The 27249-nt window shown below is 32.1% G+C and overlaps 3 protein-coding genes across 8 annotated transcripts in view; 1 reads left to right on the top strand and 2 right to left on the bottom strand.

Moving 5' to 3' along the window:
- Positions 1-27249, top strand: part of LOC103849266 (K(+) efflux antiporter 4) — a 94297-nt gene that overhangs the window by 33313 nt on the left and 33735 nt on the right. For 4 of the 6 annotated variants that reach the window (XM_033275796.1, XM_033275801.1, XM_033275797.1 and 1 more), the window contains exons 17-18: positions 6080-6155; positions 6750-7084. The exons of 1 other annotated variant lie outside the window; for it this stretch is intronic. The gene's annotated coding sequence lies outside the window, so the exon portion shown is untranslated. Of the gene's footprint in view, positions 1-6079; positions 6156-6749; positions 7085-27249 lie in introns of those variants that run through there. One more of the 6 variants, XM_033275799.1, reaches the window with a different exon arrangement.
- LOC103828293 (cytidine deaminase 1) lies at positions 18957-22088 on the bottom strand. The gene is made up of 2 exons (XM_009103903.3): positions 21684-22088; positions 18957-20319 (listed from the first exon to the last, which is right to left on the bottom strand). The coding sequence occupies exon 2, from the start codon at positions 20124-20126 to the stop codon at positions 19245-19247; it is 882 nt and encodes a 293-aa protein (XP_009102151.1). The 5' UTR covers positions 20127-20319; positions 21684-22088; the 3' UTR covers positions 18957-19244.
- On the bottom strand, positions 23053-26911 carry LOC103828294 (tetraspanin-2). The gene is made up of 3 exons (XM_009103904.3): positions 25970-26911; positions 25603-25909; positions 23053-23543 (listed from the first exon to the last, which is right to left on the bottom strand). The coding sequence occupies exons 1-3, from the start codon at positions 26161-26163 to the stop codon at positions 23232-23234; spliced, it is 813 nt and encodes a 270-aa protein (XP_009102152.2). The 5' UTR covers positions 26164-26911; the 3' UTR covers positions 23053-23231.

Genomic DNA, 27249 nt, shown 5'->3' with positions numbered 1-27249 from the left:
CTAAAAGAAACTTATGCCATCCCCTAATGGACCGAGAATATGGGTTGGTGGTGCATGTATAAAGAAGGGCGTTAGGGGATGGCAAATAAGAGCATGCGGCTCAGTCTTAAGACAGAAGACTATAACTGAAAACAGATTCCTTACCCACTCTTACAAAGATTTATTACCCACGGCTTACACATGTCTTGACAAAGACAAAGATTTATTACCCACGGCTTACAAGTCTTAAAGACCAAAGCCTTTTCTGTTTTCAGTTATTTGAATAGTACAGTTTGAGAAAGTCCTAAGACAAGGACTATAACTGAAAACATTGTCCCTTGCTGCCTCTAAAAGAAACTTATTCCATCCCCTAATGGACCGAGAATATGGGTTGGTGGTGCATGTATAAAAAATGGCGTTAGGGGATGGCAAAAAAGAGCATGCGGCTCAGTTTTAAGACAAAAGACTATAACTGAAAACAGATTCCTTACCCACGGCTTAAAAAGATTTATTACCCACGGCTTACACATATCTTGACAAAGACAAAGATTTATTACCAACGGCTTACAAGTCTTAAAGACCAAAGACTTTTCTGTTTTCAGTTATTTGAATGTTACAATTTGAGAAAGTCCTAAGACAAAGACTATAACTGAAAACATTGTCCCTTGCTGCCTCTAAGAGAAACTTATGCCATCCCCTAATGGACCGAGAATATGGGTTGGTGGTGCATGTATAAAGAAGGGCGTTAGGGGATGGCAAATAAGAGCATGCGGCTCAGTCTTAAGACAAAAGACTATAACTGAAAATTGATTCCTTTACCACGGCTTACAAAAAAATTTTACCCACGGCTTACACATGTCTTGACAAAGATAAAAATTTATTACCCACGGCTTACAAGTCTTAAAGACCAAAGACTTTTCTATTTTCAGTTATTTGAATGGTACAATTTAAGAAAGTCCTAAAACAAGGACTATAACTGAAAACATTGTCCTTTGCTGCCTCTAAAAGAAACTTATGTCATCCCCTAATGGACCGAGAATATGGTTTGGTGGTGCATGTATAAAGAAGGGCGTTAGGGGATCACAAATAAGAGCATGCGGCTCAGTCTTAAGATAAAAGACTATAACTGAAAACAGATTCCTTATCCTCGGCTTACAAATATTTATTACCTACGGCTTACACATGTCTTGACAAAGACAGAGATTTATTACCAACGGCTTACAAGTCTTAAAGACCAAAGACTTTTCTGTTTTCAGTTATTTGAATGGTACAATTTGAGAAAGTCCTAAGACAAAGACTATAACTGAAAACATTGTCCCTTGCTATCTCTAAAAGAAACTTATGCCATCCCCTAATGGACCGAGAATATGGGTTGGTGGTGCATGTATAAAGAAGGGTGTTAGGGGATGGCAAATAAGAGCATGCGGCTCAGTCTTAAGACAAAAGACTATAACTGAAAACAGATTCCTTACCCACGGCTTACAAAGATTTATTACCCACGGCTTACACATGTTTTGACAAAGACAAAGATTTTTTACCTACGGCTTACAAGTCTTAAAGACCAAAGATTTCTCTGTTTACAGTTATTTGAATGGTACAGTTTGAGAAAGTCCTAAAAAAAGACTATAACTGAAAACATTGTCTCTTGCAGTCTCTAAAAGAAACTTATGCCATCCCCTAATGGACCGAGAATATGGGTTGGTGGTGCATGTATAAAGAAGGGCGTTAGGGGATGGCAAATAAGAGCATGCGGCTCAGTCTTAAGACAAAAGATTATAACTGAAAACAGATTCCTTACCCACGGCTTACAAAGATTTATTACCCACGGCTTACACATGTCTTGACAAAGACAAAGATTTATTGCCCACGGCTTACATGTCTTAAAGACCAAAGACTTTTCTGTTTTCAGTTATTTGAATGGTACAGTTTGAAAAAGTCCTAAGACAAGGACTATAACTGAAAATATTGTCTCTTGCTACCTCTAAAAGAAACTTATGTCATCCCCTAATGGACCGACAATATGGGTTGGTGGTGCATGTATAAAGAAGGGCGTTATGGGATGGCAAATAAGAGCATGCGGCTCAGTCTTAAGACAAAAAACTATAAATAAAAACAGATTCCTTACCCACGGCTTACAAAGATTTATTACCCACGACTTACACATGTCTTGACAAAGACAAAGATTTATACCCACGGCTTACAAGTCTTAAAGACCAAAGATTTTTTTGTTTTCAGTTATTTGAAGGTACAGTTTGAGAAAGTCCTAAGACAAGGACTATAACTGAAAACATTGTCCCTTGCTACCAATAAAAGAAACTTATGCCATCCCCTATAGCAAGATTGTTAAATGGACCGAGAATATGAGTTGGTGGTGCATGTATAAAGAAGGGCGTTAGGGGATGGCAAATAAGAGCATGCGGCTCAGTCTTAAGACAAAAGACTATTTGAAAACAGATTTCTTATCCACATCTTACAAAGATTTAGGCGTGGGACTTTTTAATCGGATCCGAATACCGAACCGGATCCGACCCGAAATGGACCGGTTCGGATCGGTTTCGGATAAGGCATATTTAACCGATGGGTAATGTTTATGAATATCCACAGGTATCGGGTCGGTTCGGGTTTTTATCCGGATCCGATCGGGTACCCGTTTAAACCGAAATAATGTTTAAAAAATATGGATTTGCGCCTCATGGGTTTCGAACCCGGGTGGGAAAGTTGAAAGTACATCAACTTTTACCACTGCACCACGTCTATTTCCTTGTAACTACTTTCAAACTATACATATATACCCGATTTGGATTAAACTTTTTTTTTAAAAAATTAAAAATAAAAATAGAAAATAGAAAATAAATAAAAATATTAGTTTCGGTTTAATAATTTAATACCCGGAACCGACCCGGAACCGACCGGAAACCGATCCGAAACCGAACCAAACTGTTCCAAGTACTCATTGGATACAATTTATAAATAACCGAATATCCAGACCCGAATGGATCTTACCCGGAACCGATCCGAATACCCGAAATCCCAGGCCTACAAAGATTTATTACCCACAGCTTATACATGTCTTGGCAAAGATTTGTTACCCACGGCTTACAAGTCTTAAAGACCAAAGACTTTTCTGTTTTCAGTTATTTGAATGGTACAGTTTGAAAAAGTTTTAAGACAAGAACTATAACTGAAAACATTGTCCCTTGCTACCTCTAAAAGAAACTTATACCATCCCCTATAGCAAGATTGTTAAATGGACCGAGAATATGAGTTGGTGGTGCATGTATAAAGAAGGGCGTTAGGGGATGGCAAATAAGAGCATGCGGCTCAGTCTTAAGACAAAAGACTATAATTGAAAACAGATTTCTTATCCACGGTTTACAAAGATTTATTACCCACGGCTTACACATGTCTTGACAAAGACAAAGATTTATTTTCCACGGCTTACAAGTCTTAAAGACAGATTTATTACCCACGGCTTACAAGTCTTAGGGAGAAAAGACTTTTCTGTTTTCAGTTATTTGAATGGTACAGTTTGAGAAAGTCTTAAGACAAGGACTATATCTGAAAACAGATTCTTTATCCACGGCTTACAAAGATTTAGTACCCACGGTTTGAGAGAATTTGTTTTCAGTTATTTGAATGGTTATGGTTAGAGAAAATCTTAAGACAAGGACTATAATTGAAAACAGATTCATTACCCACAGCTTACTAATGTCTCGACAAAGACAAAGAAAATGTAGGAGGTTTAAGACTTGTTGGATTGGAAATAACGACCAACAACCCAGGAAAAAGCCATTAGTGGATGGAAAATAAGACCAACGACTTAAGAAGATCTCAAGACAGAGACTACTAATTGAAAGCAGAATCCTGATTTCACTACTCATGGCTTACAAAAGACAGATCGGTAAAAAGACATGTTGGATGGGAAAATGATATGAAAGACAATGTCACTGGGGCAGTTCTAAGCCTTGCTGGATGGAAATTAACGACCAGCTGCAGAGAAAAAGTTGTTTGGGGATGGCAAATAAAACCAAACGGCTTATAAGTCTCAAGGCAAAAAAAAGACTTGTGATTTACTACCCACAGCTTTTCCAAATCTGTTTTCAGTTATTCCAATGGAATGGAGTTAATGACCACAGTTTGAGAATTTCTTAAAGACTGAGACTAAGAACTGAAAACAGATTCCTTACTTTACCACCCACGGCTTATAAGTCTATAACTGAAAACAGATTCCTTATCCACGGCTTACAAAGATTTAGTACCCATGGCTTCAGAGAATTTTTTTTTCAGTTATTTGAATGGTTATGGTTTGAGAACGTCTTAAGACAAGGACTATAACTGAAAATAGATTCATTACCCACGGCTTACTAATGTCTGGACAAAGACAAAGAAAATGTAGGAGGTTTAAGACTTGTTGGATTGGAAATAACGACCAACAGCCCAGAAAAAAACCATTAGTGGATGGAAAATAAGACCAATGGCTTAAGAAGATCTCAAGACAGAGACTACTAATTGAAAGCAGATTCCTGATTTCACTACTCATGGCTTACAAAAGACAGATCGGTAAAAAGACATGTTGGATGGGAAAATAATATGAAAGACAATGTCTATGGGGCAGTTCTAAGCCTTGCTGGATGGAAATTAACGACCAGCTGCGTAAAAAAAGTTGTTTGGGATGGCAAATAAAACAAAACGGCTGATAAGTTTCAAGGCAAAAAAAAAGACTGTGATTTACTACCCACGGCTTTGTCCAAATCTGTTTTCAGTTATTCCAGTGGAATGGAGTTAATGACCACAGTTTGAGAATGTCTTAAAGACAGAGACTAAGAACTGAAAACAGATTCCTTATTTCACTACCCACGGCTTCTAAGTCTTAAAGACAAAAAAACTTTTATGAGAATCTTTTTTCAGTTATTTGAATGGTAATGTTTGAGAAAGTCTTAAGACAAGGACTATAACTGAAAACAGATTCCTTACCCACGGCTTACAAAGATTTAGTACCCACGGCTTGAGAGAATCTGTTTTCAGTTATTTGAATGGTTATGGTTTGAGAAAGTCTCAAGACAAAGATTGTAACTGAAAATAGATTCCTTACCCGCGGCTTACAAATGTTTTGACAAAGACAAAGAAAATGCAAGAGGTTAAGACTTGTTGGATCGGAAATAAGACCACATGGCTTACAAGTCTTAAAGACAAAAGACTTTTATGTGATTCTGTTTTCAGTTATTTGAATGGTACTGTTTGAGAAAGTCTTAAGAAAAGGACTATAACTGAAAACAGATTAACTCACGGCTTACAAAGATTTATTACCCACGGCTTACAGTTTGTCTTGATAAAGAAAAAGAAAATGTGGGGTTTCTAAGACTTGTTGGAGTGGAAATAACGACCAACAGTCCAGAAAAAAAAGTCATTAGTGGATGAAAAATAAGACCACACGGCTTACAAGTCTTAAAGACAAAAGACTTTTAGGAGAATCTGTTTTATGTTACTTGAATGGTACAGTTTGAAAAAGTCTTAAGACAAGAACTATAACTGAAAACAGATTTCTTACCCACGGCTTACAAAGATTTAGTACCCACGGCTTACAAAGATTTAGTACCCACGGCTTGAGATAATCTGTTTTCAGTTATTTGAATGGTTACGGTTTAAGAAAGTCTAAAGATAGACTATAACTAAAAACAGATTCCTTACCTACGGCTTACAAATATCTTGACAAAGACAGAGAAAATTTAGGAGGTTTAAGACTTGTTGGATTGGAAATAACGACCAACAGCCTAGAAAATGTCATTAATGGATGGAAAATAAGACCACACGGTTTAGAAGTCTTAAGACAAAAGACTTTTTTAGTACCCACGGCTTTCAAAATTCTGTTTTTGATCTATGGATGGATGGAGTAACGACCTACGGTTTAAGAAAGTCTTAAGACAAAGGCTACAAATTGAAAGCAGATTCCTTACTTCACTACTCATCGCTTACAAGAAAAGAATTGTTGGATGGAAATATATTGCAATAGGGCAGGCAGTTATTAGACTTGTGTCCATCCGTAGAAGAAACAAGGTGGGCATACTACGTAACTAAAGACTAATTATTTTTATTTCCTCAGGTATGTACTTCAGAAGGCGTTCATATTGTTTGGGAGATTCTGAATAGATTTGAAGTGTAGAAGACTTCTGTGACCGGTATCTTCTTTTCAAACATCTTTGTAACTAGTTTAGTCTCATATAGTTTACAACTTGCTTGACTCTAGAAACTATATGGGTTATCACTAAACCCCTTTGTTGAACATTCTGAAATTGGGCAAATGACATTCATGTAGTTGTATAACTAATTTTGACTGTCATATGAGCTTCCTTACATTTCGCAATCTGCATTCATTTGGTTGTTGTATGCACTTTGCATCATGTGGTTTACACTTCTCCATTCTATATTTTACAACACATTCTGCATTTTGCACCATTTTCTTGCAATCTTACTTCATCATTGAGTGTCCTACATTTTGCATTATGCATCATTTCCTTACACTTACAGGTTTTTCATTTTACTAAACATTCTGCAGTATGCTCTTCATTTGGTTGTAGTATGCACTTTGCATCATGTGTTTACACTTACTGCATTCTATATTTTACAATACATTATGGCATTTTGCATCATTTTCTTGCAATTTTACAATATACTTCAGCATTGAGCGTCCTACATTATGCATCATTTTACACTTATGGGTTCTTCATTTTACAATATGTTCTGAAGTATGCATCTTCCTTGCAATTTTGTAGTTAAATTTGGATGTCTGAGCACTTGCGACATTCCGCAACGACATATTACATTACGTTCTGAAGTATGCATCTTCCTTGGAGTTTTGTAGTTAAATCTATTGACCGTTTCGGAAATTGTTTTGGTATCGTACTAAAATATATGTCTTTGGTCTATTATACATAGTTGATGGGCCGTGGAAATCTATTGAATCATGGTCTGTATTCATTTAAAATGTGCAATAGATGTTTTCGCGGGTTTTGTTTGATACTTTTGTTTTAATAATATTTTTATGATTGATGTCAAAAAAACAGAAAATGAATATTATTTGAACTCTTATTTTGCTCTCCTTTGTATATGTGCTTTAATTTTCACTGTTATTTATTTAGGCTAAATGTTAAATTTCTATTATTTTTGGTTCTAGAAACCGTATTTTTGGTACTTCGGTACATATTCTGAATTATTGTTTAAAGGTAAATTCAGCTATATCCTTTAATATATATATAATATTGTATTTGTATTGTCTGTTTCTTAATCCATACTAGACCTTGACCCGTCTGAGCGGACGGGTATTTATTTTATGTTTTTAGTTTTCTTAGTTTATATTAAATGATGTATTTGTAATATTTAAACATAAATTTATATTAAAAATTAACCTTTGCAGTTATAATAAAAATAAAAATTAAAAATTAAAAAATATTCTGATATAAATTTTATCCTAATTAAAATAATATAGAGGTGGGTCATAATTGTTTTCCAGTTTCAAAATATTAGCATCCCTTAAAAAACAAAGAAAATAAATTTATAAATAGATAAAATATATAAATATATTTGGAACTATAATATCTATTAAAATAAATTTGTTAAAGAAAAATAATCTTGCGCTGTTGTTGTTTATTTCTAGAGTTTGACCCGTGACCGTATAAATATTTGCTTTACTTTAAATTTTTTTGAGTACTAATGGTATAATATATATTTGTAAATTAAAATGTATTACATAATTGTTAATATAAAATTTTAAAACATAAAAATTTTATTTATTACTTTGAATAATTATATTTTGTGATTTTAATTGTCTATTATATCACAATGTGTCATAAAAATCCAACATTTATAATTAATTGGACTTGTATTATGAAAGCATTATACTAATAATATACGAATAAAGTATTTTATATTTTATTTATATGTTATATAAATTGATTATGATGTGTACTTTTTTATTTTATTATTTATTATTAACAAATATTAAAAAGATTTAATATGTTAATATAAAATATATTAAGAATATCTATTTTGGTTAAGATTTAATTAAAGAAAATTATTTAAATTAGGAAAAGATATTAAATGCTTAAATCTATTATTTAAATTAGAAAAATAAAAGCATATTTAAATATATGTTTAATAAATATCTCAATGAAATTCTAATGTAAATAAATGGTAAAATTAAAGGGTATTTTTATTTTGTACTTCTGTTTTAATAATATAGATGTAACATTTCAGGAAGATGGTATTTATTATTATTTGACTATTTGTTAGTTTAATATGGACAATTTGATTTTAGATAATATTTTCTTGATATTAATTTTTATGTATTTTGTATAATTACTTATCTATGCCATTGGATTAAAACACATCGTGTAACGCTTTACCTATCTATTAATTCCCTTTAAATAAATTCACCATTAACAAACCGCCTTACAACTCTAAAATTGTCCGTAGCAAACCGGATACAATCCGTGGTTTGTATAACCACCTCCTTAATATTAGTTAGCTTCACAATCTTTTTTAAAATACTACAATTTAGCGTGACTTGATTACAACCTTCTTTAGTGGAGATCTTTTGCCGTTTATAATAGAAATATTATATTGAAAAGATATTTTTGAGACACAACTCAATTAGGCTAATTGAGTGGACACTTTACCCGATATTCGAAGTGGTACCCGAACCCGATCCGAAAAACCCGAACCGAAATCCGAATCGAAGTAGAAAAATACCCGAACGGGTATTGAATAAGGAGAGTTTGGATACCCGAACCCGAACGGATAATACCCGAACCCGAATGGATATCCGAAGATAACCGAACATATGTATAATTAACCTTATATTTCTAGTTTACATCTCTCATTTTATATAAAATATTTATATTGATACTACACATACTTTAAGTTCATATGATATACATACAATTACGGAAAAAATTGATTTGTTATTCACTTAAAATGCATGTCAAATTTTTTATTTCAAAAATTAACAAAAAGATACATCCAAAATTTTAAAAAAAAAATAACTAAATTAATGTCTTTTTAGTTTTAAAATGTTATGTCCAAATCTATTAACCATTCAATCTATTAAAATAAAAAATTAGTTAACTGAAAGTTATATTTTTAAATACAAGAAACTTGAGAAATGAAAATTTTAATTTTTTTTTTCAAAATCTAAATATCCGAACCCGATCCGAAATAACCGAATCCGAACTAAAAATACCCGAACCCGACCCGAAGTACAAAAATACCCGAACGGGTTCTACACCTCTATACCGAAATACCCGAAAATCCGAAATACCCGATCCGAACCCGAACGGGTACCCGAACGCCCACCCCTAATTAGCTCCACCAAATAACACAAAAATCTGAATCACTCCCAAACAGCCCCTGTTTTCAAGCTATCACATTAACCCAAGCGTATCAATCTTTCAAATCCAGTCGATATTCTTAGATCAACCAGAATATTCCTTTCATATATACTATCACTAAATTATTGGAAACATGTTAATCTTTTTATTAATTTTCATTTCCTTTACAACATTGTTCGACATACCAATTTAATTGGAACTAAGGGTATGACTGGTTTCTCTGCTACCATTTGTAAACGCAGTTTGCGGTTGCTAACGGTTATTGGCGTTTTGCAACAATCAATCAAACCGTTCTGAACTATTTCAAACTGTTGTAAACTTCATAAATTCAAAAGGTGGTTTCAACGTTTGCGGTTGCGGGCGGTTGCGGAATGATAATTTTTTTCTATTTTAAAAAACAATATAAATACAAAAATAAAACTATTAATTAAAAATTTTAAATTTGAATTATAAAAATACTAAATTATATCTATTGTATTTTAACTAATATTATAAAATTTTAAAATAAAAATTTTCTATAATTTTTAAAAATTTAAAACTATACCGGTTTTAGGAAGCAACCATCTTTAGTCGTTCAAAGGCGGATAGCCTAGCACGTAGTGTCAAAAAGCAACCGTCTTTCGTCGTTCACATGGATCAAGATCTACCGGTTTGGTTCACAGAGTCAGTATGAGTCTGTATAAGTTGATGACAAAAAAAACTATAATTTTCTAAATATAATTTTTATACTTAATATAAGATTATGATTTTTGATATTTTTTATAATTATATAAAATTTAAATATTGTTAATTTATTATTTAACCCCTGTTGTGTTTGGTAATTAACCAGTCATAAGTATCCCGCACCATATAACCGCAGAAGCAGTTATATAAATCTCTTAAAACCGCTAGAAACCGCAACCATCCGCATCTGTAAACTCTCGTAACCGCAACCGCTGCGTTTGAACCAGTCAGGCTCTAAGCCAGTTATATTATTATAAATATAAGACTACTTCTTTTATTAAACTTCTAATGTAATAGGTTTATAAAGTATTGTTGTAAATTTAAATTTCTAATCTTAATGTATTCCTTTCAAGTGTTAAAAACACTATTCTTAATATTTTGTTAAGATTTATTTCTTAACATGTATAGTCGCACCAACAATATAAATAAATTTCATTCCTATAGTATGATAACATATTCATATTAAGAACAATATAAAGTTATAAAAAAACATCCGTGCGGACGCACGGATCAGAATCTAGTTATTGTTTAAAGGTAAATTCAGCTATATCCTTTAATATATATATATTGAATTTGTATTGTCTGTTTTTTATTCCATATGTAACTTTTCAGGAAGATGGTATTTATTAGATTTGACTATTTGTTAGTTTAATACGGACAATTTGATTTTAGATTATATTCTCTTAATGTTTTATGTATTTTTGAAACTTTTTTTTAATGGAGAATTAGAATCAGTGCCGTGCGAGGAATTTTGTGGGCTCAAGGCAAATTTTAAAAATATTTTTTTTTACAATATGTATTAGAAAATATAAATTTTAGTTGTGATAGAAACAATTTTAAATTTGTAATTTAAAAGTATAGGTTAAAATTATAAGTAGAAAATTGCTATTTTAGAGAAAGTTAAAATAATAATTTGGTATTTTAGAAAGAGAAAAAATAATCATTTAAATACAAATGATAAAATAATAAAAATAATAGTGACACTAACAAAATATTGAATAAAATAATGATAGATAAAGTATACAACATTTTGTCGTTTAAAAAATGATGATAGATAAAAATATATATGTTAAAACGTATCATTTATTTTTTCTATGAACTCTTTCATCAAACTATCATACTGTATAAATAAAAATACAAACACCTAATTTTTGATAAGAAAAAAATTGGATTATAGTAAATAACAAAAAAAAATGAAAATGAGAACTGTGAGTTAGATCTTGTCAGTTCTTCAATTATTTTTTTTGCATTTTTAACACATATTGAAATTGATTAGAATAAAAGAATTCATCAAAAACAAAAGTCAAGTTCAGAATCAGGTGGAAATCTACCTTCTTTTTTTTTTTGGTCAAATGGTGAAAATTTACCTAAATCTATATATTTAGCTCTACAGAATAATTTTATGAAATTAGGGGTCCTAAAAATTATACATTTTTTGGGGACCTAAGGCAGAAGCCTTTTTCAAACAATGGTAAGCACGCCTCTGATTAGAATATGTTACTTATTAGACATAGATCTTGCATTTTAGCTCACTAGTCCTTCGCTGTTATGTCTAAATGTGATTTTAATTTTCTAATATGGTCCAATTATATACCATCTTAACTTTTTTGAAAAACTAGGAACACACGAACAGTTAGTAAATTATCAATTATTTTCTTAAAATATATTTTGATGCAAAACTATAATACATGTTTTTCAAATATATTTTGTAAGTAGTTTTAACTATTTGTAATTGTTAATGTCATATAATGTTATGTTTGGGCTCAACCCAGCTAATAAGATCATCTCCACTCCATAATTTACTGCAAAATAGAGTGAGAAATAAAGTAATGAAGAAACAAAAAAGTGATTACTCCATAAATGGAGTGATTTTTTATTGTTTGTCCATACTCCATTTTTCGCTCCATATTTGGAGTAAATTATGAAGTGGGGATGGATATGCCATAAATGTTTCAAACGAGAAGTCAGTTTAGCTCACTAGTCCTTGTTATGTCTGAATGTGATCTTAATTTTCTAATATGGTCCAATTATATATACCATCTTAACTTTTTTGAAAAATAGGAACAGACGAACAGTCAGTAAATTATCAATTATTTTCTTGAAATATATTTTGATGCAAAACTGTAATACAAGTTTTCCAAATATATTTTGTAAGTAGTTTTAACTATTTGTAATTGTTGATGTCATATAATGTAATGTTTGGGTTCAATCCAACTAATAAATGTTACAAACGAAACGAGACGTTAGTTGTTTACATTTTAATTTTTAAATAATATAATGACTTGATTATGTTGATTATCAATAGAGAAAATTCCTTAAAAACACACGGACTAATTTTCATTTGCTAATAAAATACACTAATTATTTTGGATCTATGTTTAATACACGAACTAATTTTCGTTGCCTATTAAATACACAAATTTTTGAAATTCGCAGGTTAACGATATTGACGACGGCGTTAGTGTTTAATTAACATGTATTTAAATTTTGAAAATAATTTTTTTTTAAATACACAAACTATTTTTCATTTGCTAATAAAATACACAAACTATTTTTGGATCCTCGTTTAATACACAAACTAATTTTTGTTTTCTATTAAATACATAAACTTTTAAAATTTGCAGATCTTACGCATCAATTTAGACGATGTCAACTATATTTAACAGAAATGAAGTCAATGTTTTAATTAAACAAGTGGTTTAACTGTGAAAAGCACGCTCACCCTCAGCCAATTGAAATTAATTTGAGTTAGTTTCAATTTGAGTTTGACACTCTAATATGTTCCAACTTCTTTTATTCTCCAAACTATGTTTCTTTTCTTCTTATTTACTTTGATTTCCCTTTATATTGATTCGAAGTGGAGTTGATTTCCACGTCGTGAAAAAGGACGAAGAAAACTACGTAATTTTAAACGAGTTTTTGATTTTGGAATTAGTTTAGTGTTATGCATTTCTAATTCTTGTTCTTTGCTTTGATAGTAGTGATAATGATTCAAGGTTAATTTACATTATGATAAATAAGTTTAGTGTTATGAATTAAATTCTACATATATTCTTTCTACTATGATTAAAAATTTTGAAATTTCATTAAAAAAATTTACACTATGAAGTATCACTAAAGAAGAAAGCTAACAATATAATATATCGGAGGACCTTTAAGGAACTTTTTCTTCACAGTTTAACCATATGCTCAATTAAACATTAACATTGTCTTCACTTCTGCTAAACATAGTTGACATCATCTGAATCGATGTGTAAAATTTGAAAATTTTAAAAGTTTGTGTATTTAATAGAAAAAAATAGTTTGTGTATTAAACGGGTATCCAAAATAGTTCGTGTATTTTATTAGCAAATGAAAAGTAGTTTGTGTATTTTTAAGAAATTTTCTTTTCACAATTTAAAAACATATTAATTAAACACTAACGTCATCATCACTTCCGTTAAATATAGTTAACGAGTCTAAAATGATGTGTAAAATCTGTGAATTTCAAAAGTTTGTGTATTTAATAGGCAACAAAAATTAGTTCGTGTATTAAACGCGAATCCAATTTAGTTAGTGTATTTTATTAGCAAATGAAAATTAGTCGGTGTACTTATAAAGAATTTTCCCTTATCAATATTATTAATTTATGATCACTCTTATTTTCTGTCTTTACCCATATCTGGTATATTACTTAAAATGTCACTGGACCTACCCTTTTTTTTTTCAAAACTGATTATTTCATAACTGCTTCTAATTATTTACTAACTCTAACCACAATCCCTTATTATTTGTCTAACCATTTCGCAAGTTTTATATTAACGGGTAAATTTGTTACTAAATTGGGCTTTGTAAGAAGGTTTTTGCGTGGTCCAAATTTATGATTAATAATTTGTTTTTGTGTTAAATTTTGTTGGCGGTTTTGTAAAGTTTTGTAAAGTCAACCTTGCATAGTGACTCAAAGTTTTGCGTATTGGCTGTCGGTTTTGTAACTGCTTCTATTTAAAAAATTGTTTTAGCTATAAAATTTTTTTTTTCTTTACAACTTGATGGACAGTAAACTTTCAGAAATCAAACCTAATTAATATTATTAAAGCATGATTCTCTTAACTTTTATTTCCACCATCACATGGAATATTATTATTTTTTTGCCACTAGACCTACTTTAAAAAAGGGCTTATTGGCTTACTAGCCATATTTAAAAAGAAAATCAAGAGAATAGACATGATTTTGACAGAATGTAGTGACTGTCTTTTTACCATCATTCCAGCCGGATATACCCTTGTTAGTAACAGGTATCCGGTTTCTTCATATAAAGAAAACAACGTGGTGATTTTGTGACCCATAGTAATAATGAGCGAATTTTGAAAGCGCGTGAAATGAAACGGCGAAATAGAAGATAATGAAACGTATATTCTATACCGATTACAAGCGTTCCATACTAATTTGGGTAGAATAGTATCACTGTAATTCCAATTCCAATTGAAAGAGCAGCAACACTGAAAATTTAGATATAAACTAATGAACTAAATCACTAAACCCAACTTAGAAATAGAAACCATTGACACAATCAATGTTTAAGCTAAAGAAAATGATAGTAGACCGTCTTATATTTTTAACGACTACAAAGAAAGTTAATTTCCATTTAACAACTACGAATAAAAAAAATTGAAGTATACTATTTTATTTAGCGGCGAACTATTCCATATGCTAAAGTATAAATGAGTAAGTTAATGATTATAAGTCTTATAGAGTTACGTACACAGTCGCACAATCTATTACGAGAATATTTCTATTCTATCTAACCCGTACTATTTAAAATGGTACTATGTACACAGTCGATCCATGTTTGACCAACATGAAATACAAAGCTAATGGAATGGTAATAGAATACTTGACAGTAAACACTAAACCCAAATTAGGGAAACATAAACCCCAATCCACCTTCCATAATACTGGAGACATGTATTTACAGTCCTCATGAGCAACATGAAATACAAAGTTAATGGGGATGGTAATAGAACACTTGACATTAAACCTAAACCCAAGTTAAGTAAATATAAACCCCAAAACATAGGCAAACCAAACCTTCGGGAAATTAAATCCACGTCTTATAATACTGGAGGTATGTATTTGTGATTTTTTGAAAGAAGAAAAAGCCATCCACGTATAACTTTATTGATCACATACATAAGCATCGAGAGTTATATTCCATATCATCTAAGTTTTATTCTATATCAGATAAAAACTAAACCCTAAAATCTAATCACTAAATCCTAACCCAAATATAAACCCTAAACTCATATATCAAAATCTAAAAAATACATAATGGTATGTAATATTAAATTAAATTATGTTATATTAAATTATATTATGTAATATGCCAATTCTATATCACCAAAATTAGAACACATGATATGAAAGTTCAGAAATGTTCTATTCCATATCCAAACAAAATAGAAACAAGTAATGCTTTCCCAATATTCCAGAAACTAAACCCTATCCAATCATCACGAAACCCTACACGAAAATATAAACCCCAATTCATATATCAAAATACGCAAGTATTAAATTTGTATGAATTCAGAAGCAAAATAAAGTGATATTAAACGTTTCAATTTATAGCATGAATGCAAATAAGATGATTTTTCATTTTACATGATCAAAATATAATAGAAACATATAATAGGTGCTCTAACAGAATAAATATGTTATGTAGAAGCACACGTGTGCGGATGGGCATGGCGATGACATAGGTTGAAATAGTTGTTAAAACTTTTGTTTCCAGTGGGTTCAAAGCCTGTCTCAAACAATCTACTTGCAAGGTTTAAATCGTCCATGCCAGATCTGAAGGATGAAGGTAGGAGGTAAACACGGTTAGGACAGAATACTTAATGCAAATAAATTAAATGGAATACAAAATACTGCAGTAGCAACCACTCAATTCTATCTCAAATAAAATATGTTTACATACAGTTATACTAGACCATGTCGACTAGAATAGTAATGAATGATCTCGTACTATATTCACACGCATGCTAACCTATACCATATCAAATAGAATAGGAACGAAAGATATCATACTATGTCAACACAGACAAACCTATCTATCGCAGATGCTATTCGCTAGGAAAACAAAATTCAAATTTAACAAAGACTAAGAACAGCTGGGGAAACCCCAACCCCAAATCACCCAACCCCTAAATCAATTAGAGAACTTCGCAACGGCAACGAGACTGTAGATTTACTAAAAGAGTACCCTAGTTCTCAGTATAGCGCAAATATGAAATAAAATTACAGGAGATGAAGAGAATCGAAGGTTAAAACCTGAAAACGTAACGTAACTGAAGAGATCTGAGAAGAATCGATGATTGGAATTGGAATGGGTATGGGCTTGCACTATTCACCGAGAAGCAAAATAGAAGACGGAGACGATCTGAAGCGAGAACGACGGAGATGGAGGCGAGCGGGTGGAGGAGATTTGCGAGAGAAGCGTATGGAGGGGGAAGAACCGTAGATGAAGAAAGTGGGAATGGAAGTTGTGTGGAAAGGAAAGAGACATGATTTATTTGGGGTTAAAAGAAAATGATTTATAATTTTTTTTCATAGCAGGTGAGCCGGTAAATTAGAGAGGGTCTTACAGTAATATTATGTATATTTCACGGCGTATATCGATCCGTTAGGGTAAAGCGCTAGTCCTCTAATTAACGTTTTTTTCATGGCTATAGGTCCTAATTCCCCTTTAAAAAACCAATTTTTGAATAACAGTATCTAAATCTATTTAATAAAAAAGACACGATCTTTTTCTATACTCGACAATTATATTTTAATTTATACTTACTTTTTTTTAGACTCGACAATATTTGTTTATATATTTATTGAAATCCTAAATTTTGCCTTCCAAAAAAATATGAAACCCAGTTTATGAACAACAACCTCTGCAACTTCAGAAGCGATAGATAATTCGTCGGTTATGTGTTCATCGGAGATGTGCCGTGGAGATTTGTCAAATCGGTAAAATTCAGAAATACAACTTTGACATATTCGATATAGTTTTCAAAAGTTAAATTAAACACATATATAAAAATCAAATTTCTTGACATAATAAAAATTAAAATAATTAAGGACGGGTCAAAGTCTAGTTGCACCTTTAAAACCATGTTTTCGTTGTATTGGTTGTTGCATTGGTTGTTGCGTGGTTTTAGCTTTGGATTCATGGCTTTCTTAGTATCGGTTAGAATATGGCCTATAATGCTTTCAAACTATTTTTTTTTGCCGCATCTATTATAAAGTGTTTTTATGTATCATAACCTTGAATTTTAAACCCTAAGGATGTTTGATCAAAAAAAAAACCCTAAAGCTAAAATTTACACAAAAGTGTTTTACCAAAAAAAAAACTTTTGACAAAAGTGTACTATCTTCCATCTGAACATTAGTGATCTAAAATTTCTAGACTAATTGATAACCACTCATAGTAAGAGTTGCTTGTGGACCATCTTATTTTTATTATAGCTTTTCAAAAATTCATGTTAAGCCATCAATATGTACACTGATTGTGTAAACAATAGGGGTGGGCGTTCGGGTATCCGTTCGGGTTCGGGTCGGGTATTTCGGATTTTCGGGTATTTCGGTATAGAGGTGTAGAACCCGTTCGGGTATTTCTGTACTTCGGATCGGGTTCGGATATTTTTAGTTCGGGTTCGGTTATTTCGGACCGGGTTCGGATATTTAGATTTTGAAAAAAACAATATTAAATTTTCATTTTTCAAATTTCTTGTATTTAAAAATATAACTTTCACTTCACTAATCTTTTATTTTTAATAGATTGAATGGTTAATAGATTTGGACATAACATTTTGAAACTAAAAAACATTAATTTGATTATTGTTTTTAAATTTTGGATGTAACTTTTTGTTAATTCTTAAAATAAAAAATTTGACATGTATTTTAAGTGAGTAGCAAATCATTTTCTCCGTAATTGTATGTATATCTTATGAACTTAAAATATGTGTAGTATCAATATAAATACTTTATATAAAATGAGAGATGTAAACTAGAAATATAAGGTTAATTATACATATGTTCGGTTATTTTCGGATATCCATTCGGGTTCGAGTATTACCCGTTCGGGTTTGGATATCCAATCTCTCTTAATTCAATACCCGTTCGGATATTTTGCTACTTCGGTTCGGATTTCGGTTCAGATTTTTCGGATCGGGTTCGGATGCCACTTCGGATATCGGATAAAGTGCCATCTCTAGTAAACAACATTCATAACTTATTCTTTTATTGATCAGTCGATGTCTTCACTGTCCTTGTTTAGTGGCCACACAACATCATACATTACATAAAAAATTGCCAAGACAATTAGTCTTGTTTATCTGTAACAAAATAAAGGATGATATGGCTAACCTTAAGATTTCGATTTTAGTATTCCACATTTTTTGTTTGCTCAGTTGAGAAGAACTATACCGGATTAATACTGAAATTTCTTTGGTTCATTTGAAAATATAAGATCCCTTTCTTTCTGATATAAGCAAACATAATAATTTCTTGCGTTTGATTTGAGTTTGATTCAAATATACGTTCCTGCTTCTTCTTTTTTGCACAACAATTTACATTCCTGCTTTTGTGATGTAATAGCTGACATTAAACTTTAGAGAGGGATATAACATTATTATTAGAGATTTTCTTAAAATGAATCTCTCAAAATTATTATTAAACAATTTATTTATGTATTGAGTTTAAAATAGATATGCTAATAAAAGAAAAAATACTCCTATAAAGAGTTTTTCCAAAGAAAATTGAAAATATATTGGTAGAAAGACTCTTTTCCTCTTTTCTACATTTTTAAAACATTTATTATTATTTTGAATGAAGAAAACAATTTAAAAGATGATTAATCAAATATAGTTTTAAAAGTACAGACGAACATAATAATTTATTAGAATAGTTTATACATAATACAAATAAGATAAAAGAGTCTTCTTATATTAATTCTCTTACGTCTCATCATCACCAATCCATTCATCATTCAGAGCAGAGGCATCGCTTTCAACTTTTAAGTTTCAATAATTAACTATTTTTTGTTTGTTTTGGGTTACGAATTTAAAGTCCATTTTATTATTTATTATTCGTTTTTTATTTTATTTTTCTTTTGGTGATATGTTATCTCAAAGGTCAATGGCAATGGTAGACGCTGAAATCGCATTTCGGCGATATCATCTGTATCAGCAACCTCGCCGTGTGCTCTTGCCGCACCACCGCGTCTTCTTTCTCCACAACCACAGCTCCGACGATTCTCTCGTAACCTCCGCCTCCGTTAGCAATGTAATCCACCAACGCCGCCTGTACTGGTCCCAAGCTAGGATTATACGCCGCCGATTCCATATACCATCCTCTGTACACTTTCCCCTCGCAATCCACAAGCGCAACTCCCGAGGGACACAAACTATACGGCGCGTACGATCTGTTCGCCGCCGCTAGAGCCGTACGTTTCAATTCCACGGTGTTTCCGTTGGAGATCGGATCGAGATCCGAGATCGTGAGGTTGTTATCGTGATGCTCGAGGATGAGAGGGAAGTCTTTCTCGAGAAGATCCTCCGGACCGAATCTGTGCGGCAAGATGCTCCCGAGGCGGAGGAATCCGTCGGAATCGGCGTCGGGATCCGCGGTGGCGTTCGGATCGGTGATTACGAGTCTGATCTCCGACGCGTCGCGGATCTCTTGGAGGAACTGACGGCAATGTCCGCACGGCGCGGCGGAGACGGCGAAGTTTCGGAGATGTCGCTCGCCGTTGAGTGTGAGATTGGTTACGAGGAACTGCTCGGCGTGGATCGAGTGGTGGAGAGGGAGGCCTGGGAACTCGACGTTGACTCCTAAGAAGATCCGACCCGATGATCCGAGTCCGACGGCTCCGACGTGGAATTTTGAGATCGGTGGGCGAGCGAAGGATTTCGCAGGGTTGACCAGCGAAGGGAGGAGCTGGAGGACGGAGACGCCGAGTTGGTTCGCGGCGGATTCAGCTTCTTCTGGTGAGATTACGAAGCTAGGCTTATCCATTGTTCTGGTTGACCCGGTTTGGGTCGCGTAAATGGGTCGGGTCGGAGTTGTAGAGATCCGGGAAATGAGGATCGTGAAATGGATGCTAACTACTAACTAGACGGAAACTATTTATAGGTAGCAACAAAGTGGGAAACTATAATACGCAAATGAAACACAATTTGGTTTTCCACCTTCCGGTTTAATTATGAAACTAGACTTTGACCCGCGCAGGCGCGCGGATGTATATTTTGAAAATATGTTAATATTTGTTTTTCATGTAATTATTAGGATTTGAAAAAATGAATCCGAGGAATATAACCGATACCGATCCAAAAATATAGTACCAAACCCGAACATAAATTGATTAAATATTCTAATTATTCAAAATTTTGTTATTTAGAGAACCGAATTTGATCCGAACCGAAGTATTTGGGTATCCGAATTTATCTAAAAATAGATTTATATACTTATATATATTAATTATTTTTAGATTTAACGTATATAAAACATCAAAAATGATACTTTTAAATTAGTTTAAATACTTGAAAATATATATAGATAGTCAAAAATAAATATCTGAAATAGTTAAAGTATACTCAAATCACCAAAAATACTTAAAATAATTATTAATTCCGTATCCAAAATTTTAAATCAAGCCAATTGATATGTTAAACTTAAGTATTATGACATATGTTATTCAAATTTATATGTAATATATTATTTTATTTATACATTTTGAGAAATTTAAAATATATAATGATTTAAGACTTTAAAAATAATTTAAATTAGTTATCCAAACCCAAACCAAACCCGCAAAGATCCAAATCGAACTCAAACCAAAATTTAGAAACATTCTAATAAGGCTGAAATCTTTGACCCCGAAAACCCGAAATATAAACCGATCAGAACCAAACCCGTATGGGTACCCAAAAGCCCATCCCTAGTCATTATTATATATCGTATTTTATCATCATATAATTAATCATATTTTATATGTACCATCATATAAGTAATCATATAATTAATAGTATTTTATACATACCATCATATAAATAATTACATATATTATATTTTTAAGACTTAATATGAAATATAAAAACCATAATTTGAGTTGGTATTTCAAATTGGGCTTTGTATTATATTTTTCTTATATATATTGACAATATTTTTTATAATGGTTATTGAAAAATAGTTTAGTAAAAATCCATTTTTGAATATATGTATATTTTTGAATCAATTTTTGATATAAATCAAATTTGAATTATTATTTTGATTTGAAATATGTATATAAAGTTTAAATTTTGTTTTATGGTTAGTTTAGAAAAAAAAATTTAGGCAATTAGATTGACCCATTTTGGTATATTTTAAAAGTGGCCTAGATAACTTTCAATTTTTTTTAAAAACATAAGCCCATTACTTTTTTTCTTAATACTACTATCCTTGTTTTCAAACAAAAATATTTTTTTTTTTAAAAGACTGTAATCCATGTTTCCAAACACTCCAAATTTTTTAGTAGTTCTATTCAAGTCTCCAAACACTCCAATTTTGTACTTGAGTTTTAATAAGATAGATAGATACATAATTGAGATCCAAAATAATTGTGAAAGCATAAAATAACATTTACATATAAGGTGAATTTTACATTAACACACAATAGTTGGATTATTATATGCAGTAACGTATTTATAATGTTAAACTCGTGACCATTCAACATAAATTAAATTATACAACTATTTTTATGGATCAAAGGAACTTACCTAGTAGTTTCGACCACGTTAGGAAACTACAATGATCTCAAGATGATATTAGTTTAAAGGTACGAAATGTTAATGACAGCTTAGGTTTGATCATTTTGTACATTTTAATTCCAGAGTTATTAATTTATTATTTAATTGAGATCCAAAATAATGGTTAATAACATTTTTTAATCTTTTCATAAGACCTTGCTATTGTTATTAATAATAATATATCAAAGATCGATGGACGAGAAAAATGCATACACTTAAGCTATAAGACGAGACTTGGAACGCCCAAACAAAAGATAAGTCTTTGTTGATAGTTGTGTGTTTAACAAAACTGCATACACTTTGGTTAAAGATTTCTTAGTTTGAAACTGAGAAAAGTAGGTGATGTATCTTGATTAAAAGTATAGATAATGCACAAGTAGCTGTAACTTAGAAAAACAGTGTCAACTTAACGCCTAAGCATACAACAAAATCAAGATCTGGTTATAGTTAATTACTTACGTATATATATAGAAATACAAACACAAGGACACGTTTTTGAGAGAGATAGGATGAAGAAAAGGAATGTAGTGATAATTATTGTAGTGTTGGTGATGGCTACCATGGAACAAGAAGCAGAAGGAAGTGACTGTTTTTTATTGCTTGAACAAGTACCATAAACAGGATCCGATCCTCCTTTCTGTAAGAAAATATTGTTTCGGCGACTGTGCTTTTCAATGCATGTTCTTCAAGAGTCGACCAAGCAAACATCTCGCTGAAATAACATCTCTACACGATACATGCCCCCGACCACCTAATGCTCCATGACAATCATCACAGTAATTATTTATTTTGTATTTGCGTTCATCTTTAGACCATTAAAACATAGTATTTTGTTAGGAAGATAAAACAGCATTTTAATGTTTCTATCAAACGTGTTTTGTTTATGTATAATATTGCAACTGATAGTTGTAAGTATAAACTTATAAATGTTTTGGGTTAAAACAATCATACGTACTCATGTGTTTACCTTCTAGTGTTGTGCGTATGGAGAAGTTGACCTTGTTTATACATATGTTGACATTGCAGGATAGAAACCTGGTATAGGAATGAGAAAAGGAAGATAATAGATGTTCATGGTTAAATATTCTTGATTTTGCATGTGACAAATGATAGACCAATAAAAATTTCAAATATTTACTTAATTAAAGAGTTTGATGATCAATACGTAGATTAGGGATCCTATTTAATATTTTCTTTCTTCACAACTCACAAGCAATGTAACATAAACATAAAAATCCATGCAAAAGAAAAAACCCTTTCCAAACACAAGTAATAATATTACAAGCTATTTTCGAAAATACTTCCATGTCAACAACTACAAACAAATCTATACACTTTAGACCCAACCCTGTTTGTATTTGCGGAAGAGGTCCTCGGTCTGAGCATTCCTAAACGCACTACACGCAATAACGTAGACCCAAATAAGAACAACGACAGTGATGATAAGTATGAGATTTGCTTTACGCCAATCTTTTCTAAGGTTTCCCAAAAGACCAGCTTTGCATGAGTTGCAATTGTAACAAAGCTGGCTTTGGTCGTTGTTCCATAGGTAACAGTCTGCATCTGCAGCCATGTTGGTTGGGTTTTGCCACAGTGTCGGGTTCACGAAGTTGTAGCCACACGCGGTCGGCGGTTTGCAGCAACCGGACTGTGCAATAGAAAAACAGTGTCAAATTAAGATTTGATCAAAAGCTCCTCAACAAATGAAAATAGGATAATGACAATTTCGACTTTTGAGATATCTTTCAACGTATTTAATTGTTATGCAAGCTTGAAGATCTTGTCCCGATAGTCTTGTCTCGTGTAAGGATTTGGAGAATTTAGGAGATGTATTCGGAAAATCAAGACTTTGATGTTTTTGTGTGCATTTAGGTTTTGTATGAGATTTTTTTTTTTTAACTCAAAATTTTGAAATCTAAAACCTTTTAAACTTTTATTAACTTCTGATTGACATTTTCATTGTTTCATAAAATATTTTTGCGAAGTATAAACGCTTAAAATAAGTCATGTGTACTCAAGTGTTTGCTTTAGTGTGTAATTTATCTAAATGCACCCAAAGTTCTAAACATTTTAAGCTAACAATTATTATTTTTGCTTAAAATGGTTAGAACGGTGAGCTCAATTGGAGAAGACATACATTTTAAAGCAATGAACATAAGCAGTGAGACTAACTAATATAGCTGTCTAGTATTTTTGTTTAAAATGGTTAGAGCTGTGGTTTCATATGGAGAAAATACACACCAAGTCCCTAATGTAAATGGTAGAACATGGGAGATGTATAAATATTCGTTATGCTTATCGATGGGGACAAAGATTTGTGATTGTAATTATTGAATCAAATAATTGGTCCGACATTTAATAATGTCTAATTACTATAGACATATACAATCAGTCAAAATCTCATCAACTAGGCTTTATCTAATTATTAGTGGTTCCCATTTTGTTACAGGAAATTTGGATGTCAAGTTGCTAGAAACTAAAGATATAAAATCACTTTACTGGTTTAAAACGTGGAAATTTACTCGATGGCAAATATCAGAACATTTTAATCTTAATCAGATATAAAAAAAACATATATTATATATGCATCTGTAGTAACCACTTTGGTCATTATTTGTTTTGAACATAATTTCGTAAGCTATGTCATTAATCTCTCCATGTTCTAAGCATAAAAGACAGGACAGTTAACGTTAAGAGTGCTTTAATTTGCAATTTTTGGAAAGAAAAACTTGAAAATCTTGTCAAGTTTATGTCGAGATGAAAAAAAGACTATAAACTCTAAAAGAGAATGGTATCCTTGAATAATGTGGGTGAGTTGATTAAAAAGACAGGTAAACCTATTTTATCATGTACCATATCGATGGTGCATTGTGGGTCCTTTCCTTATGCAAGATAGTGTGTTATTTTGACTTCCGGTTATCCTACTATAATATTTTGTTTTGGACTGTTGGTTTCCAGGAACTTCTACACCAGTCTCATAGGAACTATGCGTTTCAATATCAAGTTTCTAGATATGTTTTCAATAAGTGTGATTACATCTGCCTAAAATTTGAGTAATACGCTTGAATTGTTCAGAAACCATTTTACTTGGCTAAACTGTTCCATCTTAAAGTGAATTAAAAAAAAAATAAAAAATTTTAAAAGAGAATTTAAACGTTAAAAGCCACTATGAAAAAAAGGAACTTAGAGAATAAGAACAAATTTGACCAAAAAAAAAAAAAAAAAAAGAGAATAAGAACAATGCTCTTTTGAACTTCACAAAAGCTAAAGTGAAATTTTATAACTTTATGATATGAGCCCCCTGTTTTAATTTTTGAATAATGGGACCTCTCTTCTTTCTTTTTCATTTATAAGATCATACCGCAGGTCTCGCATAATCTTGATATTAACATCGCATCTTATCTTCATTAAGCATATAATCTTAATTAATAAGTTTTTCTTTTTAAAAATCATCACAATAGTCATGTGAAGAGTGACATGATGATTTTGATCGACTAGTTGACAAGTTGACCGCGTTAATGACTAACTTACTGCGCCATTGCATTTTGATTTTGCAGGTTAAATTGATATTAATTAGCGTTGTACCGCAGTTAACTCCATATTTTGCAGGTTAAATTGTTATTAATTACCGCAGGCCAAAATGTAACAAACTAGAAGTTTCAGTTTCAAAAGAGAATTAAAAGGAAGAGAGAGAAGAGAGAACATGCCTGAAGAGGAGTGATGGAAGAGGAAGAGAAGAACTGATCAGCTGTAATGAACTGTTGGCTGAGTTTAGGACAAACGTTTGAATCAGCCAAACAAGCCCTTATCTTCCGCCAGTTCTTTGAATACACAACGTTCTCTCTAAGCCAATTCGAGAACCCTTCGAGCCTGTACTCTTTATAACCTCGACCCGGAACTTGATACGACCCGTCGGGTCGGGTCACGACGAAAGCGAATATCAAAACCACCAGCAAAAGTCCGATCAGTATTGCCATACAGCACAAGTAGACAGCAAGCAGAGTCTCCTTGTACCTGAGAATGATTCAAAGCTAAGATCTTTTGTCAGGCTCTGTCTTCTTATATAAAACTTACTGGTAAGCGCCGATGAAGCCGCAAGCAGAGACGACGAGGATGAGAACGCCGAGGACGACGACAGGCCAACGGAGGAGATTGACACACTCGTTGTCGGGCTTTGAGGCGAGCCATATTCCTGACGCCGTTATCGGTATGGAACAGAGTAGCGCTAGTAAGTTCAGTATGGCCGTTAAGTTATTCGCTAACGCCATTAACTCTCTCTTTCTCTCTTGAAAATTTGAGTTTTATTTTGTTGTTGTTGCTTATAAATTGAAAGAAAAAGAAATTGTCAAAGTGAGAGGACTCTCTGTTTTTCGATACAATGAGTTATGTGGTCGGTGCCTCGGTTGTTAGAGATGATGGGAAGTGTGAGAATTGTTTAATGCTAATTTACAGAAGACAAGGTCCGGTCCGGTGCAGTCAATCCGGTTCGGTGCTGATTTAAAGGGATGAATCTGATTGGACCGGGTTTTTGGGTTTAGGAGTGGAATCATGTCACATAGATGGAGACATAGAGACATGAGATGCCTTGAGTGCGTTTGTGTTATACAAACGGCATTCTTAATGCGTCACTGTAACTACTTTTTTTTTTTTTGCTTAAATTTTGTCACTTGTTATTGGCTCCAAACTAGTGTAACTTCTTTAAATGGTAAAAATATTCATCCAAATAGAAGGTATCACTATCACCCAAAGGGAATTAGCCATGTGACCCCAACTCCTCTGCAATGAACTAAACTTGAAAATGTTAGGCCGAGCCATACGTTGAATACTGAAGTGCAAGTTGTAGAAGCAAATTTGGAAGATCAAAAAAAGGAATCAACTATTATGTTAGAAGATCAAAGAAAGGAATTTGCTCAGTTACATGCCAAGTTAAAAGGTGAAGAAAAAGAAGTTGCTACAAATAAGACCACTTGGTTTAGTTTGTGGTCTGCTATTACAAGAAGCAGCCGTGGGAGTTTGATCCTACGAAAACTTAAATAAAAAGACTGTTTTTGTTTCACCATTGTCTAAGTTTTATGGTTTGACATTTTTTTTTCATTATCTTGGGTTCTCTTTTATGACCATACGGATGTTGGTAATTACTAATTACTAACTAGGTTATCATTCTCTTAATCATATTGAATTATCGCTTAACATGAAATATCTTTTGTGTTTTTGTTGTTTTAAAAGATAAACAGAATTAAACGATATATAACTTTTTAGCCAAAACATACTAATATCTTAAGGACATCCTTAAAAATAAAAGTACAATATAAAAGACCTTCAAAGTTCAAACTAATGTTTTTAAAGTTGCCATC

This window comes from Brassica rapa, chromosome A07, assembly GCF_000309985.2.
Source record: "Brassica rapa cultivar Chiifu-401-42 chromosome A07, CAAS_Brap_v3.01, whole genome shotgun sequence".
Lineage (NCBI taxonomy): Eukaryota > Viridiplantae > Streptophyta > Magnoliopsida > Brassicales > Brassicaceae > Brassica > Brassica rapa.
Note: the sequence above shows the minus strand (reverse complement) of the source record. Positions and strands in the feature narration are given on the sequence as shown.